A 19,067-nucleotide genomic window follows, 5' to 3' on the forward strand; every position below is an offset into this window, starting at 1 on the left:
ATGTTTTCAAATTTGCTGGTGTTTTTTCTATTTGTGTGTTTTCTTCAGTTGCAGTGCGTTGAGCTCTCTCGGTCACCCTATCTTAGTCAGTATAAATATAAATATGGGATTTGTATGCCCGTTATATTGTCCTCCAAGTGAAAATCATCTTATAGCTTTTGAAAGTAATAGCACACATTCTCCTTGACAATATGCCATCACTCTTGAATCATGCTAGCATGTTTTGCGTGGCAAGCGTCACTCCAATATAGTTCAGAAAATGTACAAATCGACTTAATGTAAACATTTCACCATGTGGATTTACTGCATTTAGACTAGAAAGAAAGTGAGGGAGAGAGATGAAAAAGGCAAAACTGTGAAGGGGAGAGAACAGTGGGAATGTAGAGATTTTAAAATAAAAAACCTGGTGACAAGGTGGAGTAAGGCCACTGAAATATCAATGTTGAAAGATAGAATTCTTTCCAAAACGCTTCAGTGAGAGTGTAATAGTGTTTGAGTGTGAAGAAGCTATTGGGGTATGGGGTGTATGTGATGTATGTGAGTAGATGAGTAGTATGTGTGGTTAGTGACAAAACAAGAGTTTTAAGAGAGTTTCAGTTTGTGCGTTTCTGTTTAAGTTATCAGCAGCTATACAATCCTGCGTCCTCCATCTTTGGGTGAGTGACCTAGGTTCTGTTTCTGAAGATGGGCTCGTGGATTTTTTGGATGAATCCTAAAGGCAACAGTTTTGAGATTTGGTGAGTGTGTGATATTTGTGCTTTTTTTCTATATTAGAATTTATTTGGTGCATACTACTGTGCATGAGAAGAGTTTTACCTTGTGATGCATATTATGATAGCGATAATTATGCTGATCTGTACAGAAGCAATAATCACAGCAATCAGGACGTATTGAAGATTCTGTCCATTGGGCACCACGTACAACTCACTGAAGTCTCTCTGCTCACAGTGCACACCGGAGAACCCCACATCACACCTAAACAATACGACCATGATTGACCGAAACACATCAACCACATATGCCTAAAATCCTCTTTATTTTTTACATCCAATTGAGATTTACTACAATAGATGACTTGTGCATGTGTTGCGGATCATACCTGCATGTTGCCAGATCATTTTTCATCTCACAGGTTCCATGCACACAAAAGCTGCTGTTGATTTCAGCACAGGGCATTGCTCCGCCCACACTGACTCCGCCCACTAATACCACTGAATCTATAGGATGAATCAAACATGTCATATATGATTACAGATTTTTTTTTACACATTTGTCTCTACATGTGTTTGCTGATTGTGTGATTTATGTGTGTGTGTGTTTACCTGGACATTGCCCAAGGTGTTTGACATTAATCTGAGCTTGTTTCAAGCAGGAAGCTTCTCTGACCTGACATGGATTACTGTAAGACTGGCCATCTGATCCACAAACTGGATTCATATTAAATCCACTGCAGTCTATATTACATACACACCTGCACAGAAAATGCATGTTACTTGCATGTTCGCCTCTATAGAAGGGTTTCCCAAATGGGCTTTTGGGAAGGAACTGCAGGGGGGTTGTGAGATGAAAAGCTAATAATTAATTAAGTCATGCGAAGTTCAAGGGTTTAAATGTTTGAAAATGAAGAATTTAAGACAAATATTAGTTTTGCAACTTGTAAAGTAAAAATATTACTATTATCAAATACTTGTATATTTAATTTTACAGTACAATTGTAATTTGCAACATATATATATATGCCTTAAATTTTTACAAGTTAACACTACTACAATATTTAATAATAATTATAATAATAGGAGACCTATGAACATACAAATTTGAGGTTAAATTATTGAAATATTCACTTAAAATCTCTGGGTAAATATCAAGCAAATATTTTACTTTAATGGGTTCGGCTGATAAAAAAAGTTTGGAAACTCCTGCTCTATACAAACGCGCACACACACACACACACGTTGGTGCACCTATAATTATGGGGACATTCCATAGGCATAATGGTTTTTATACTGTACAAACTGTATATTCTATCCCATTACACTAACCATACCCCTAAGCCCACCCATCACAGAAAACGTTCTGCATGTTTACATTTTTAATAAAACATTGCTTATTTAGTATGTTTTTAAAGCCATTTTAATTACTAGGACTCAATAAATGTCCTCATAAACCATGTTTACATTGTAATACCAGTGTAATACCCATGTCATTATAAAAATGTGTATCCTCATAAATCATATAAACAAGCACACACACACACACGTTGACCAACCAAATGCCTTCAGAGTCTTCATCACACTCCGCTCCAAACTTGCAGCTAGAACACTTAGAGTATCTGCTGGGCTCTAGTCCTGAACTCTCCAGATCTACACACAAACATACACACATGGTTTACGTAAGGTCTAATATTGCATTGAAAGTCACATATCATTTTTATTTTGGTTGCCTTAATATCATACAGCAATGAAGATCACATTTCACATTCTCTAGACCATTAAACTGCTCAAAACTTTAGATGTTGGCTCTGACAGCAAAAAAAGGAAATAAAAATACCTGTATCTCCTGATGCCGATTCAGCATCTGAGAAAAAGGATAAATACCATGTAAAACACCATGTCTGCTTAATAGTTTTAAATATATGTATTACATAGTTTTACATAGTATTACATATTATACATACAGCAAAAAATAGTGTATATTATTAAGTGTATAGCACTGATTTTGCATTTAATTGCTAAGTGCTTTGAAAAGGCTTTTACTGTTTTTACTAACCGGGATGACAGTGTCCTTCCGTAATTACAGTGATTCTGGTCTGCTGTTCACAGGCAGCTTGTCTTAGGAAACATTCACTATGATATGTGTCACCATCAGACCCACATACTGGAGCAAACATCTGTGGACACTGAAAGAAACAAACACCTGAGTCCTGAAACCTGCCTCAGACATTAATTAAGTCACAGGGCAATAATCTAGAAACTGTTTTCAGCATCATTAGCTGTAATAAGCCATGTTTAATTTCATAATGTGCAGAGTTTATTGTGGCAGGACAAAAACAAACCTGAAACTGACAAAGACACTCCAGGTGTGATCCGTTGTCCCTGCAGATTCCTCCGAAAGAACAACTATATTCATCACACACATGATGGTCACTTTTCTTCTCGGACATACCTAAAACCAACACACACCTTTGTGGGAAGTAGCCTTAGAAAGGGATTAAACCATCTGTTCTGACAAGTATACACATGGAAAAATGTATGAGGGACCATGACATCCAAATGTCACCACAAAGATAGTAAAACCTGAAAAAACTAAACCCTGCTGAAAAACAAAACAAAAAACAAAACAGCCTGTTTGATGGCCTTAGCTGGTGTCTCAGACTGGTCAGGTTGGTTTTAGAGCACCTTTTGGAAACTGTAAACTGCTTAAACTGGGGAACCAATTGAAAGCAACTAAAACTAACTATCTAAGGTTGGCCTGAACTGAAGGGGTGGATTCTGGAATCCACTGCTGCTTCAATGTATATCTGATGAGTGATTATAATCAAGGTATTAATCAATAGTTTTCCTTCTAAATATCAAATGAGTTGAATGACTTCTCTGCGGTTATGAGATTTTACTTTGTTATAGAAGTTACCTGTGTGATTACTGAAATGTTCTTTTCATGTATTCTTTAATGTTTGTATTAAATATCTGAGAGGTGACTGAAGGGTCTAACCCATGCTAGAAATGCAGTAACAGTGCTCACTCATTTAGCCTGGCTTCCAGAAATGAAATATGGAAAGTTTGAGAAAGGTCTTCAACATGTGTTAAAACATATCTGTTCTTCTAGCTCACCATGACGACTATTAGGTCACAAGGGTCATTGGAACCTATAGTTGAGGGACCATTTCTTTGTTAAAGCTTTACTTTATTGTGTTATATTAAAGTGTCATCTCTTTGATAGAAAGAATGTCATATCTTGATGTTTTGAAGACTCTCCAGTTTATAGTTAGAGCCTGGCCAAATCCAACCATGAAAAAGCTGTGTGTTGGGGTGTGTGTTAGTCTTTTTGGTTGCAGGTTAAGTAACCACTGGCATTATTGGAGATTGACTGACTTGTTGTTCGAGACAGGCTGGCGCCCAGCAACCCAGATCTGCAAACTGGAGGGTCACAACGTGCCTAAATTCAGGGTCCAAGTGTCAGCTGCATAATCTATGGAGATATGCTTCAGTCTATATGTGTGGAAAATTACTATGTTTATCTATTTCTATAGCCAATGAGAATAATTCAACCTGAAGCAAGGATGTAGCTTAGACCTTGGTGAAGGGTATAACTGCTGTGATCTTTTTAACTGTAAGCGGGGCGGCCTACGAACTCCTTGTGAGTCTTGAAGCTGACTTCTGCTGATGAAACTGCAAACTATCTTCAGTAAAACTTTTCTTCAATTTATTATAATTCTGACTCCGGGTCTTCATTCATCACATTTTAATATTTTATTTTGTCGTGTTTATTTTTTTCAGCAGGACATTTTCACAAACTGCTAAATCTAAAAGCTTCCTAACATAAAGAGACATAGGTTATCTATGCCAATGCACTTCATTTTAAAAACAGTTGTCAATGGAAGGTCCGCACCATCAGTAAATTACAGACTCTGTGTGTGTGTGTGTGTGTGTGTGTGTGTGTGTGTGTGCGCACCTTCACATCCTTTGTCATCTTCAGTCAAACAGTCGCTCTCCGTGTTGGACGTCAGGGCCCCGGGCGTCTGCACGAGGACCAGCAGCCCGAACATCGCGAGACAGCGTCCAGCACCTGCAGCGCACGAGCCACCGGACATAATGCGGCTGAACACGACGATTCCGCGCGACTGATAGCCTACGGCTGTGTGAGCCAGGTGACGCGGAAATGTTGGTTCACATGAAAGCTGATGCTGCACTTACTATGGCTCATTTCTTCTTGTCATCGGCCGGGATGAAAGAAGGGCCAGTGACCCGATACCTTTAGACGCATCACACCAGCTCACGCACTCTAATTATCGTGTCGCGCGCGCAGAGACGGCATCAGTTTCCTTCACTTCCCTTCATCTGCGCTAGACGGACACAGAACAGGGAATACAAGGAAGAGATAGACTCCACAGCAACAACCTGAGACGGACCTGAATATGGTCACGTGAAACCCTTAATGGTTAGAGGGGGAAAAAAACATATTAATAAAGTCAAAAATTTTCAGGTTAAAACCTATTGTGAAAATTAGCTTTGCTTCCTACAATAATAGGCTATAAAAAAACTGAATACAATTTTGTCTTTAACATAGGTTCATAGCCTATAGCCTAGTTTTCATCATATACTTTTTCTTACAGGCTATTTATAGGCTACATAATTAGCCTATTTATATTTTATATTTACTTTTAGGAAAGATCCCTCGCGAGGAGATCATCATATTTGTGAGTTCCGTCAAAAAGTTAGAACATTTCAGAAATAACGAGCTCTTTTTTCTTACTCTATTTTATAAATCCATCACAAATATGATGATTCCTTTCGTGTGACCCCCTTCCTTAAATATAAAGATTAAATTTACACAGTGTAACAAAAATATTATAAAGATAGGATATGCAGTCTTCATGTTTTTAAGAAAGCCTATGGTATAGGCTATATTTTCTCTTAACACTTGGGTATTATTTATGTAACTATACAATTTTAAATTCGAAATAGGTGCTTTTCACTGTAATATTCAAGACAGTTAACCTTGACAGCCCTAAAAATACATAATAATATTTTTTTTAAAAGCATTTATATCTCTCAAAGTACCTCTTAGTGCCCCTATAGAAAACCCCTTGACCCCTAGGCCCATCTGTTGCCCTTTTTAACTCTAAAAATGCTAAAATTTGTCTTTTTTGGCTAGTCTGTAGGCCTATGTCTTAGTTAAATAAACACGTCTCTGTGTTTGAGATTTGTCGCTGGGCGTGTGTGTGTAAATGGGTTATGTTTAGCCACATTATGAGTCCATTTGTACCGTACAACACGTAAAAACTTTATCTGCATCTGGATGTAGGCGAGCTGTTGTAATGTGGCTTTTTAAACTAGCTAGGTCACACTAGGTCACAAAAGTAGCCTAGGGTCATGGTTTCAGAATAATTCACATGGTTAAAGTAAGTAAAAAATGAAGTCCTCCCTTTACAAATATTTACCATAAATGTTGGTTTGTGCGGAATGTGGATGTATGACTAGGAATGAATCAGACAACAGCGTGGTCATGTGACTACACCTAAACCAATGACATCGCTTCTGACTCTTCTCTAAAATTATCAGGCTCTATCACGGAGCGTCCCGTTTTTTTCCGCATAAAGAGGTCTACAATCACATCAAATCGGTAAGACTGCTGTTTGTTTTGTATTGTTAGTCGCCGACTCGCCGTTAGATCGGGAATGGCAGGGAAGAGATGTGGTCGCGCCGCGCGCTCCCCCTCTTGAAACAAAAGATACTCGCTCTGTTTCCGGTTTTACGGTGACGTTTTTTTGCACACGGTCTGGTTGAGGTGCTCGTGGTGTTGTGTGCAGAATCGCCGTCTAGAACGCGCTTACATTCGAGCGTGGTGCACGTGTGGACTCCCGGTAAGCAATAAATAGTGTTGATGTATGGTCAGTGCGTTACGCGTGAAAAATACAGTTAGGACGGGAGAAATTCGTTGTGCACGTTGCAGGAAAGTCCCAAGTAGGCCGCGTGACGCCTGTTGTTCTTCCACATCAGTGTTATTTCTGCTAATTTTAATACATAACTTAGTGGTTTCATAGATCTGAAAATATAAACGAAAAGCAATCCAGTAAAGAAACGCCATTGTTATTGTCAAAACCATTGACATTGTTATTATTGTTGTCGCAGTGTGTGTAAACAGGTGTGAAATGCATTAGTGCAAAATTAACCAGATTCTTATGTGTGTTACTTTTTCTTAGAGGTCTTACAGGTGACCACTATGCATATGGAGTCACATATGGAACACTATAATACATAAGCACTTTGCACTAAGCATACGGAGTAGTTTGCAATGGCGTATTTTATGCGGTGTCCCACTATCAATCGTTTTATTTTGTTTTTTACTTTACAGTATTAGAGTCACAAATACCATGTTTTTTATGTGAGACCTGTTTGATGTTTTTGTAGCTAGTTTTAAATCTATATGTTTTTCCCCATAAAATGATTTTGGACTCTTCTACCTCAGAGGTCTTGACCTTCTGTATCTAACAAAAGTCATTTAGCAATAATTGCGTGTTTTGAATTTGTTCTTAAAGGGTTAGTTCACCCAAAAATGAAAATTCTGTCAGTAATTACTCACCCTCATGTTGTTCCAACCCCGTAAGACCTTCGTTCATCTTCGGAACACAAATTAAGATATTTTTGATTAAATCTGAGAGCAGTCTCACTCCTCCATAGGCTTCTAACTAAGGGAATGAAACTTGCTGGCCCAGAAAAGTTATTAAAGAGATCGTATTCGTTATAGTCCAAGTGACTACAGTGGCTCAATCTTAAGTTTATCAAGCGACGAGAACACTTTTTGTGCTAAAAAAAACAAACAAAAATAACGACTTTATTCCACTATTCATTTCCTTCTCTCTGGACCTCGAGTGAGTTCACGTAGTGTTTTAGCGCAGCTGTGTTGCACGTCACCACGTAGGCTCACTATTGGCTGACGCTTGTCATGTGTGTGACGTACAACACAGACGCGCTGCGCTAAAACACTACGTGAAAAGACTCGCGGCAAATCAAAACCGATTATGCTTATCAGTGGTTATATATTGGACAAGGACACGTTTGTGTGCGTTTTGTAATTTCACCGGAACGAATAGAGAGTCTCCACAACGGATTGAAGCCCGCGTTCGAGTGAAGACTGTGCGCGAGCCACAAGAACACACAAGGTGTTTCTCAATGTCAAGGATACTTCCTTGGCAGGACTGTTCCTTCCAAGTCACTTCCTTCAGAGGCTAGGCGAGGCTCCTCTTTAGCATTCGGAGAACACGTAAATGGAACAGGCTAGCAAGTGCACGTCAGTGCGTCATTACGTCAGTGAAAATGAAAAACAGAGCGTTGCTATGGACGCAGTTCTGTTCACTCAGGCAATATAATCGTTTTTAAATCAATAAACTCCTTTTTAATCATATTGATTATTTGACTGTCAAGTGTGTTTAAACAGTGCGGGTCAATCTGACCCATAACATAATGGATGTAATTATTTTTTAAAACAAATGTTTGGTAACGTAAATATATTTACATTTGAAAGCATATTGACCCGTTAACACTCCGACTCCGTTAACGTTCAACATTTTGAATTTTTTGAACAAGATAGCAAAGCTGCGCGCATAGGATTGTGGGTGATTTAAGAGCGCGAAGGCTACACATATGCATCCTTTCCTGACATGAATATCAGTCACGTGACCTCTTACGTCATCCGCTCTTTTTCCAGTTGACTGCCGCCATCTTGAGTAACTTACCTACCGAGTACTGTCTATACATGGTTTTCTCGGCGACGTCATCACTGCTTGCGCACGCAACCAAGAGGCAAAAGACCCGCGGTCTTCGTACCGGAGTAAAGGGTTTAGGCTAGTAACAAAGTGGTGGTGTTGTCGCTAAGTCAAAATGCCAAGGAGTTGTTGCGTAATTTATTTACATGCAGGCCTATCTGTTGTGTTTTATCTGCTCATTTAAATTATACGTGTTGTAAGTAACTCCAAATCTAGGCGAATGGAAGAGTGGGACAGAAGGAGGAAGTTGTATGTTATATTCTTTCTATTCTTAATTTGACGAGCTGCACACGACCGACCACATAGCATAGTTATATGCATCAAGGGATTTGTACGCTCTAATCATTTCTCTTGTATACACACTTGGTGTCTGAATAAGATAATTATATATATCAGGCCATACAATTGCTGGCCACTTCTTGTCATCCACAATCCAAAGATCGTCATGTATTGCGTAGGGATCCGGCAAGATCTCACCACTGCTGAGAGTAAGTTTTTTAATATAATCGCCACGGTCGGAGGTACTAATGGCTTCCCACATAATCCATCGTCAAATCTTTGATTTACAGTAAAGTAATGTTATATGTGTCATGAAATGTTGCAGGTCGTAAAGTAATGTAAACAAGGTTAACTTATATAAAAGCAAATTCGGGCTAAAATAGATGCTGCACTGCTAACATTGGCTATTACATTACTGACTTAGTCTAACATGATAATTCATACATGCATCACAGTATGTCCGGATTTTGATTCGTAAACAGTTGGACGTTTTACATAATGTTATATTAATATGAGACACAAACAAACAGATCCAACTCTTAAATTGCAGTTTATTATTGAGTCAACAAGAAATTACAAACAATGCGAAATCTACGTTAATTACAATGTTCTTTTACAGAACTGGGCATAACAGCTAGCGGTTTTCTGCCTCCTGGATGCGCGCGCATCCGGTATTGTTTGTATACAAGAAACCCGTGTATGGTACTGACAAACCTATTATCTCAAGTCTTGTTAGAAAACAAACAAAAAAATAACTATTCTTGAAACATTATTTGAATTCTTTAAAAAAAAATTATTGTATGGAATAGAATAGCTCCTGCAGCAGGTGCATTAGCACAACAGGTAGCATAAAGCTACATGACACAATTTAATTGATTAATATTACACTTTTACTTTTAACTCACTTTAAAACACCATCGAGTATTTGTATCATATTTCGGTCGCGGTTTAAAATGGTTTCAAGTCAAAAAAATATTTTGAAATATGTTATATTTAACATTTAATATGAAGTTATCCTTACCTAGCATGCATAACGTTACTGTAAACATTCTTTATTCATATGAAAATACCCCAATCGCACGGAAATCACACACAAATCACATATACTTCAAACCGTGCATTTATTAGCTTCTTGTTTAGCTTTATCATCACGGATGTCAGAATGAGGAAGTCATGCAGGACCGCAGGCAGAACAGAAGCGTGATTTAAAAAAAAAAAAAATTTTTTTAAACCACTTCAGCGGAAATCCCGCCCTGCAGCTGATTCTAAAGTTTTCATTGGTCATATCAATCACTGTACTGATTGCCTACACCAAACACTGATTACCATTGGACTAATAGCCCTGGCGGATACTGTATTGCAGTGGTTCCCAATTCCAGTCCTCGTGACCCACTGCTCTGCACATTTTGTAGGTCTCTCTTATCTGACACACTCAGTTCAGTTCATGGAGTCTCTCCTAATGAGCTGATGATCTGGTTCAGGTGTGTTAAATAAGGGAGACATACAAAATGTGCAGAGCAGTGGGTCACGAGGACTGGAATTGGGAACCACTGCTGTATTGCATGTATTTGAACACAAATAAACCGGAGAAGACGTGAATGAATGCTTTTTGAGTGATGATTTCTATTCAAAATAACGAACGTTACAGATTTATGTTATGTTACATTTATGTTATATTTATGTTACCGTGTTGTGAAAGCATAGCTAGCTAGTTCCTTTGCAACTGACATATCGATTTTGCCGAATCAGGTACTCAAGATGGCGGTAGACAAGTTTTAGAAGTGAGTGACGTCAGTGAGAAGACGTAGACTGATCTGATATTCATGTGGGATATTTTTCGAACGAAGGACTCAGTCCTTGGTTGAAATTCCGAGGATCCTCCACATTGGAACAGTCCTTCGACGGATGTCGATGACGTAGCATCCTCGAAATTCTGGCTTCCGAGGATCCTTCCTTGACATTGAGGAACGGCTACAGATCGCAGCGGCAAGGAGCACCTTGATCACTTTATTAAAAGAAAATAGGATTCTATTCTAAGATGCCTGTCCAAGTTTAGTAATTTGCATAAACACGCCAAACTATATACATATAAGGGTCTTCTATGCAACCTTTCTTTTACAGCCCTCCTTCCTTCGACGAAATATGAAATTATACAAAATTATTCTTAACACGTTTACATGACCACCCAAAGTGTGGGTTTTGCATATGTGTGATATCAGTTTTTTCAATATTTTTCCTGTAAATTTAGAATACATTTTGGTACAGATGTTATTGATGACTCATGATTTGTTTGTGCATTCTTAGTGAGTGAGATTCATTAGTTTGGAAATCTGTTGAATTTGTTTTCAATTAATTGCAGTTCAAAAATGAATTATTTTTAACTACTTGTTTTTTTGTCCTTAAAATCAGAGTCTTTCCTTTTTCCCACATTGTAAATGGAAGTTAAGAATATAGGTTTATGTTTTGCTTTTGTTTTCATTCTCTGTTTCAGAATTGTAATGTTACAGCATTGTGACAATAACCAGATTATTTTTCTGTTTTAGGATGCCAGTATGATTGACTGGTGTCCACGCCTCTTTCCAGTGGTGTCACTGACATTACTGTGGGCGTGTTTAGTGGGGGCAGGTTCAGACTGCACATCTATGCCCATTGAGACTGATGGTCTAGTAGCAGAACAGGCACAGCAGCGCCACCTACATGCTCTGTTTGACAAGTATGGCCAGAACGGGAGTATCTCCTTAGAAGGCCTGTTCAACCTACTAAAGGGGGTGGGGCTAGACCGCATCCAGAAAGTGATGGTGCATCATCGTGAAAATGAACATAATCATACACACTCGCATGCTCACGAGCACGCTCATGTGGACAAACTCACCACACACACACATCCTGTCACCAAGAAGGGGGGTATTGATCATATTGTGGAGAAGACTGACCCCATCCCAAAAGTGCAGCCTGATCCTGCCTCTGGGAAGAAAAGCCAGTCGGATGCTCACCACAATCTCTACATGAAGATGAATCAGGAACCGACCACACATTTGACTACACCTTCCTACGTCACAAAATCACGGCGGACGAATCGTAGCGCTGACTATGATTTAATGCAAGACCACGACTCCTATAACCACGCCCAGCCCAATTTAACACACTCTAACCACACCCACCATCCTGAGGACACGGCCACCCATGTGCACGATGACCATGAGCATGGACACAGCCATACCAGTCTAGAGGTACACAAACGGTTACATTATTTACTTGTTTAATTTTTATTATATATTTTAATCTATGTATTTTAAATTTTTATTTTAATCAATATTTTTATTTAACCTTTTTTATTTAATTTTTACATTTGTTACACTGTTTTTCTCTAAACTTTTCCATGGATCCGATAGTGCTCCCTTGAAAATCCCTGACATATCCCACTCACTTAAGTCCTGCCTTTTCTCTTTCAGTGTCAAAATGCCTCCACAATCCTGCAGTCACATGGCATGACAAAGGAAATGGGTCTCTCTGTCAAGGACTTCAGTTACCTGTGCCCTGCCCTTCTCATGCAGATTGATTCCAAGTCTTGCCTCGTGCACAAGGATGACCATCCAGGTGAGCTTTTGTGCCTGTAATTTACATACACTTGTATTTTTGAGTCACATTTGATTTGCAGAATCTGTTTAACAATTTGCTCCCTCCCCCCGCCAGATCATTCCCATCATCACAACCACCATCATCATCACCATCATTTGCATAATCACACCGATGGCAGAAGCCCAAGGAATGCTTCAATTACCATTGGTAAGTATTGTTACTTATGGTTATTGTATATACTTATGGTATGTGTGTGTGTGTGTGTGTGTGTATATATATATATATATATATATATATATATATATATATATATATATATATATATATATATATATATATATATATATATAACAAGGCTAAGTTTCATGTTCATTATATTTGTTATGGTCCATTTATACAAATTACATGTTACATTAGATAAACGACCAGCCTCCTGAGTGAGTAAGTTCAACCAATGAAACCATTGCGTTATACAGGTGAAACTCGAAAAATTAGAATATCGTGCAAAAGTTTGTGTATTTCAGTCATTCAAATTAAAAGGTGAAACTAATATATTTAGTATATATAACTATATACATATGCATGATTATACTTTTCAGAGGGCCGACACTTCTGTATTTAAAATCCTTTTTTTTTTATTGATTTCATGTAATATTCTAATTTTCTGATATTTATAATTTGGGGTTTTCATAAGCTGTAAGCCATAATCATAAAAATTATAACTTTTGCACGATATTCAAATTTTTCGAGTTTCACCTGTATCTGTGGAGGTCCTTTTGGTTTATAAAACTTAAATTTGGGAGTGATAAGCTGATCATTTTCATTTTGTGGTTGATAACCTACACATGGCCCAAATAAAAATTCTATTTACTATTTGACTGACTAAATAAATAAAAAACTAAACACAATGAATTAGTATTAAATATTGCAAATGAATTCACAACATAATTAATTATGGAGATTTGCTAGTGTTGTTAAATTATTAAAAACAGAACAAACAAAAAAACATACATCTAATAAGTGTGTATGTTTGTGTTACAGCATGGGTAGGAGGGTTTCTCTCCATCACTTTGATCAGTTTACTGGCATTAGTTGGTGTGGTTTTGATCCCACTCATGAACAGAGTTTGCTTCAACTTCCTGCTGAGCTTCCTGGTGGCCCTTGCAGTGGGAACTCTCAGCGGAGACGCTTTCCTTCACCTCATTCCACATGTAAGACAAAGACAAATACTGTCATCAAGACACAAACTGGCATTTGAATTTAGTACTGTTGTTTTTAAGCTCTTATTTTGTATTTTTATTTTATTTTTTGGTCTATGGTTTTACTTGATACTGATATGATATAATTGTCACCGGTGCTTACATATTGACAAATACACTGCCACGTACACTACCACTTAAAAGTTTAGGGTCCGTAAGATCTTAAAATAAGTATTTTATGCTCACTACACTACAAGACTGCATTTATTTGAAACTATACACAGTTTTTCTATATTTTGTGAGATTTCTCATTGACTTCTGATTGGTGTCTATCAGTCTCTGGGTCATCACCAGCATAGGCACTCGGAGCACCATCACCACGATGAAGAGATGGAAGAGGATTCCCTTCGGCCTGTGTGGACAGGGCTCACGGCACTGAGTGGAGTCTACATCATGTTTCTCATTGAACACTTCCTGACCCTCGGCAAAATGTACAAAGACAAAAAACAGAAGGTCAGCAAAATGTACAAACACACAAAATACAAGGTTAAGATCTCATATTTTATGATAAAGTCATGTGCTACACATTCTTTTAGTCACTCTGCCAAAAGTCATAGTATTGATTCCCTAAACATTGTAACATAACAACATGGATGTTGCATGGAGTTGTTCCTTGAGTATTATCTCTGTTTGTAGGTGCAGAAAAGAGTTGATCTCACCACAGAAGTTTTGGAATCTGAGAAAATGCCGTCATTACAAGACAATGATGTCAAAACACTTGATTGTATGTAACTTTATGCAACTCTTTTTGATGCTTGTTAATGTTTATGAGGTCAAAATGAAACTCTTACATGGTATTTCTATAACAACAGCTGTTGAAACGAATGGTGGAAGTGCATGTGGGCGTGGCGTGGCAGAGGAAGAAGAGGTGATGTTGGGGGCGGAGCTCTACTCCGACGTGGACTGTGAGAACAAATGCCACTCCCACTTCCATGACACTGTTGGCCAGTCAGATGAGCAGCATCATCATCACCATGACTACCACCACATACTGCATCACCACCACTCCCAGAACCACCACCCACACACACACTCACACAGACACACGCACTCCTATTCGCAACAGCACTTCCAGCAGGCCGGCGTGGCCACACTCGCCTGGATGGTCATCATGGGAGACGGACTTCACAACTTCAGTGACGGTCTTGCCATAGGTAAGTTTTACACACACACACACATAACAAATTAAACCTTGCACTTATAATAAAAGTGTACAAAAGTTTATGCATACTACAGTCTCTATTAGACAGTCTTGGGATAAACTTGTTGCAATTTTGAAACCATCTGTTTTTGCATAATTTAGCAAATCACCTAGCAAACAGGCCTTCATAATGTATGTGTGTTTGATATAGAGAGCCATAAATATGAATGTATGTTACAGTGCATATAATAAAAATACTAAGGCTTTTAGCATCCGTGTTTTAGGAACAGCATTTACAGATTATGTGCCATTTTGTATTTCAGGGGCAGCATTCACTGAAGGTTTGTCCAGCGGTCTTAGTACCTCAGTTGCTGTGTTCTGCCACGAGCTTCCTCACGAGCTGGGTAAGACATTGTTTCTGTCATCATGCTGGCAGTTTTTTTTGACATTAGAAATGTGTCAGAGTAAGGAAGGAACCGGAAATAAGGTTGTTGTCTATTGCATCACTATGAAATAGGGCTGGCCGATTTAAATCGTGAGATTGTTATGCGCATCTCGTCAGTAAAGCCGGTTCCTTGATTAGTAGTAAATCGCCATCACCTGCTTTCAGATGGAGCGGCATTTACTACAAAGAGCCGTAGTTAACTGACAAGCTGAGCCATATCGCATTAATAATCGCTGGCGATACGTCGCTTTACTGACGAGATGCGCATAACAATCTCACAATTTAAATCGCCCAGCCCTACTATGAAATGTTTTTTTTTCTGTTCTCACTCCCCTGTCTTATCATCTTATCTTCTTGCAGGAGATTTTGCAGTCTTGCTGAAGGCGGGTATGTCAGTACGACAGGCCATTTTATACAATCTCTTGTCGGCCCTGATGGGATATTTGGGCATGATCACAGGCATTCTGATCGGACATTATGCAGAGAATGTTGCCATGTGGATCTTTGCTCTCACAGCTGGGTTATTCATGTACGTCGCTCTCGTGGACATGGTGAGTAACACAGAAAAATAAATGCTGTAATTGAGGAGGGCAGATTCAAAAGGCTGTCTACTAGAAATACTACATCCTCAGCAGGGTTATCATTAACTAAAAAGAAAGACTTTTTTGTTAATTTAAATAAAGCTGAAATAACAAAATATTGGTTAATGTGTCTGGAAAGATTATATTGTAAATGGTTAATTGTTGAGGAATTATAATTGTAAGTTGATGCTTTGTGATTTTAAACATGTTTAATATTTACCATCGATTTAACTTGCTGATAGACGGCAACGTCAATATAAAAGTAGTTGTTTAAATAGTGGGTGGAGATATGATATATGGGAGCCAAAACGTTTGTGTATTTTTCCACTTGTGTAAAATAAATAAAAAAACGCTTAATTCTGAGTGCGAATCAATTCTCATTGCTCATGATAACTTCTGTTAACTCCACTTCACTACTTCCACTACGCTTCGACAATGAAATCATAGAAATATACAGGTCTACCGCAAAAACGGAAGTTCAAAGACAAAATTTTAAAAATGGTTTCGTGCTTGTTTAAGAATAAGGTCTATAGGCACAAAGTGTTTCTTTAAAAGTGACATCGCCAACTACTGGCCTGGCATGAAAGTGTTTTCAGTCGTTTTTGTGGATCTAATGGCGCTTTTCCATTACCAGTACCAGCTCGACTCGACTCGGCTCGCTTTTCGCTCTGTTTTCCATTGCAGATAGTACCTCCACAATAGTACCTGGTCGTCATAGCGACGCCGCAGGAAACTGCCGTGACTTAATCTTCTACGCTACACACACCCGCTACCCACACACACAGGACAATGGAGGAAATCGAGTGTTATGCTGTTTTTGTTTTTGCTGTTTTTTATTCAGGATACTCCGTCTGGCGCATGCAATGATGACGCAGTGAATAGTGACGATTCTCTCTGACCAATCAGCAGTCTGCCGTGTTTTGACGTCACATTTTAGTATTAGAACCTCACCGGAGGTGATACGAAAAAAATACCTGGAAGCAGGTACAGGTACAACTTTTACACAGTGGAAAACCAAACAAAGGCGAGTCGAGTCGAGGCGAGGCGAGCTGGTACTGTGTAGTGGAAAAGCGCCATATGTGAACAAGGATCTTTTTAACAACATTGCCGTCTGTACGTGCAAAACGCAAAGGAGAAACGTTTCTGTTTTTAGTGCATCGCTGTCATGTAAATGTACCCTTTAACAAATAAAAATAAATTAAACCTAAAGTAATATTAAAATGGAAACAGAAATATAACAAAAGCCAATTCAAAATATTAATGAAATACTATTGTAGTTATAAATACTAAAATAACACTGATCCTCGGTATCTAACTATATGCATTTCTAAGACAGGAATAATTTCAGTTTGGATAAAAACATGGTTATTTCCACCATATGCTTTGTGATTGTGTTTATCTAACTGAAACTGATAATCTCTAAAAATTTTCTTTTTTGTGTGTTTTGTAGGTACCTGAGATGTTACACAATGATGCTAGTGAAGCAGGCTTCAGTCACTATGGCTTCTTCCTCCTGCAGAATGCTGGGATACTCCTGGGCTTTGGCATCATGCTTGTCATCGCTGTTTTTGAGCACAAGATACAACTTGACTTTGGCTTCTGACCCATGCAATAATAATCTAAAGAATGTCACTCCACAAAAACATATGCTGACAATGCTCTTTGACCGATGACCCTCAATCTTGTTCACCTGGTGTCTACCTGTTGACATGCCCGAGATATAATTTAGTCTGTGGAAAAGTGGCATCTTAATATGCAAGAATAATTGTCGTCGTCTTTGTTGCTTGTGGGAGAAAACAAAATATAAATGTTGACTGTTACAATTTCAGTATAAAAGAGAAACTTGAGCCACATTGAGAATGTGGAGATTTTTTTTTTATTTGTTTGTTACACAGTGTTGTTCAGTAGCTGTTGAATCAAGTTACATTGTTAATTTTGCACATGCTGTCCCTCCAACATTCCAGTAAAGTATTGAGTGTCCCATGATGCCTTTGTCTGATTTCCGTGTCTAAACTGTATTTGATCTTAATGTGTGTATCAGTGGAGTTTATAGTATAGAATCTATTGATATTATTGGGTTGGGTTACTGAGAAATCATTCCTATGAATGAGACTATATTTCACGAGTTCACACTTACAAATGATTAGATTTACATTTAATCATTTAGCAGACACTTTTATCCAAAGCGACTTGCAACTGAGGAGAACAATAGAAGCAATCAGACCAGCAAGAGGGCAACAATATAGATATAAATATAGAATAGGCAAGTGCTAGTATTAATTGGCCAGGTGCTGGCGAAAAAGATGTGTCTTTAGACATCAGCTGCATGAATTGAGATAGGCAGGTCATTCCACCAACAGGAAAAGGTCCACGAGAGTGATTTTGTGCCTCTTTGGGATGGCACCATGAGGTGTCGTTCACTTGCAGAACACAAGCTTCTGGAGGGCGTATAAGTCTCAACTAGTGAGTTAAGGTATATTGGTGCAGACCCAGTGGTTGTCTTGCAGGCAAACATCAGTGCCTTGTATTTGATGCGAGCGGCTATTGGCAGCCAGTGCAAACTGATGAAGAGAGGTGTGACGTGGGCTTTCTTCGGCTCGTTGAAGACCACCCTAGCTGCTGCATTCTGGGTCAGTTGCAAAGGCTTGGTATGCCGGAAGGCCTGCTAAGAGAGCATTACAATACTCCAGTCTGGATAGAACAAGAGCTTGGACAAGGAGTGACCTGCGTGTGACCTGCTCTGACAGGAAGGGTCTGATCTTCCTGAAGCAAATCTGCAGGACCAGGCCGTTGTAATAATATGGTCTGCACTGTAAAAAAATTCTAACCTCTCCAACTCAAAATTTTCTAGTGACTGATCACATCTACATTTTTTCAATTGGCGCAAGTGAAATTCTGTAAATTATCACATTAAATTTACAGATTTTCACTTGGGCCAATTGAAAAATTTAGATGTGATCAGTCACTAGAAAATTTTGAGGTGGGAAGGTTAGACATTTTTTTACAGTGTGTGAAGCTTAGCTAATCATCAATCACAACTCCAAGATTCCTGGCTGTCCAGGAAGGAGTTAAGGTTGACGAACCCAGCTGAATAGAGTAAAAGAGTAGGCTATGTGTAACTCCGTATATCTCTGGATAGGATAGGAACCAGGCGAGTGTGAGGAGACGGGGTAGTGGAGCGGAGGGATGCAGAAAAAACTGTCGATGAACATATGAGTCGGCTACGTATTTATAGACCTCCTCTCGTGGAGATCATTTGAACGTGCTCCTCCCGAACTTTAATTAAACATCATTTAAT

At 38.6% G+C, this 19,067-nt stretch overlaps 2 protein-coding genes across 3 annotated transcripts; one reads left to right on the forward strand and one right to left on the reverse strand.

Annotated features, from left to right (window-relative positions):
- Positions 1-32: 32 nt before the first annotated feature.
- tmeff1a (transmembrane protein with EGF-like and two follistatin-like domains 1a) lies at positions 33-5,097 on the reverse strand. The gene is made up of 9 exons (XM_084410744.1): positions 4,672-5,097; positions 3,056-3,165; positions 2,770-2,899; positions 2,551-2,577; positions 2,270-2,363; positions 1,323-1,471; positions 1,100-1,217; positions 817-975; positions 33-712 (listed from the first exon to the last, which is right to left on the reverse strand). The coding sequence occupies exons 1-9, from the start codon at positions 4,808-4,810 to the stop codon at positions 628-630; spliced, it is 1,011 nt and encodes a 336-aa protein (XP_084266870.1). The 5' UTR covers positions 4,811-5,097; the 3' UTR covers positions 33-627.
- Positions 5,098-6,236: 1,139 nt separating this feature from the next.
- Positions 6,237-17,755, forward strand: slc39a6 (solute carrier family 39 member 6). 2 transcript variants are annotated; one of them, XM_084410702.1, is made up of 11 exons: positions 6,237-6,342; positions 11,308-11,994; positions 12,217-12,361; positions 12,458-12,550; positions 13,385-13,554; positions 13,879-14,055; positions 14,239-14,326; positions 14,415-14,756; positions 15,067-15,147; positions 15,549-15,739; positions 17,220-17,755. In XM_084410702.1, exons 2-11 carry the CDS (start codon positions 11,317-11,319, stop codon positions 17,370-17,372), a joined length of 2,118 nt encoding a protein of 705 aa, XP_084266828.1. In that variant the 5' UTR covers positions 6,237-6,342; positions 11,308-11,316; the 3' UTR covers positions 17,373-17,755. The 2 variants fall into 2 exon arrangements, with proteins under 2 accessions (XP_084266828.1, XP_084266829.1); XM_084410703.1 differs by having other exon boundaries at positions 6,298-6,583.
- Positions 17,756-19,067: the final 1,312 nt, after the last annotated feature.

The sequence above is a fragment of the Rutilus rutilus genome (genome assembly GCF_951802725.1).
Source record: "Rutilus rutilus genome assembly, chromosome: 6".
NCBI classification, from domain to species: Eukaryota; Metazoa; Chordata; class Actinopteri; order Cypriniformes; family Leuciscidae; genus Rutilus; species Rutilus rutilus.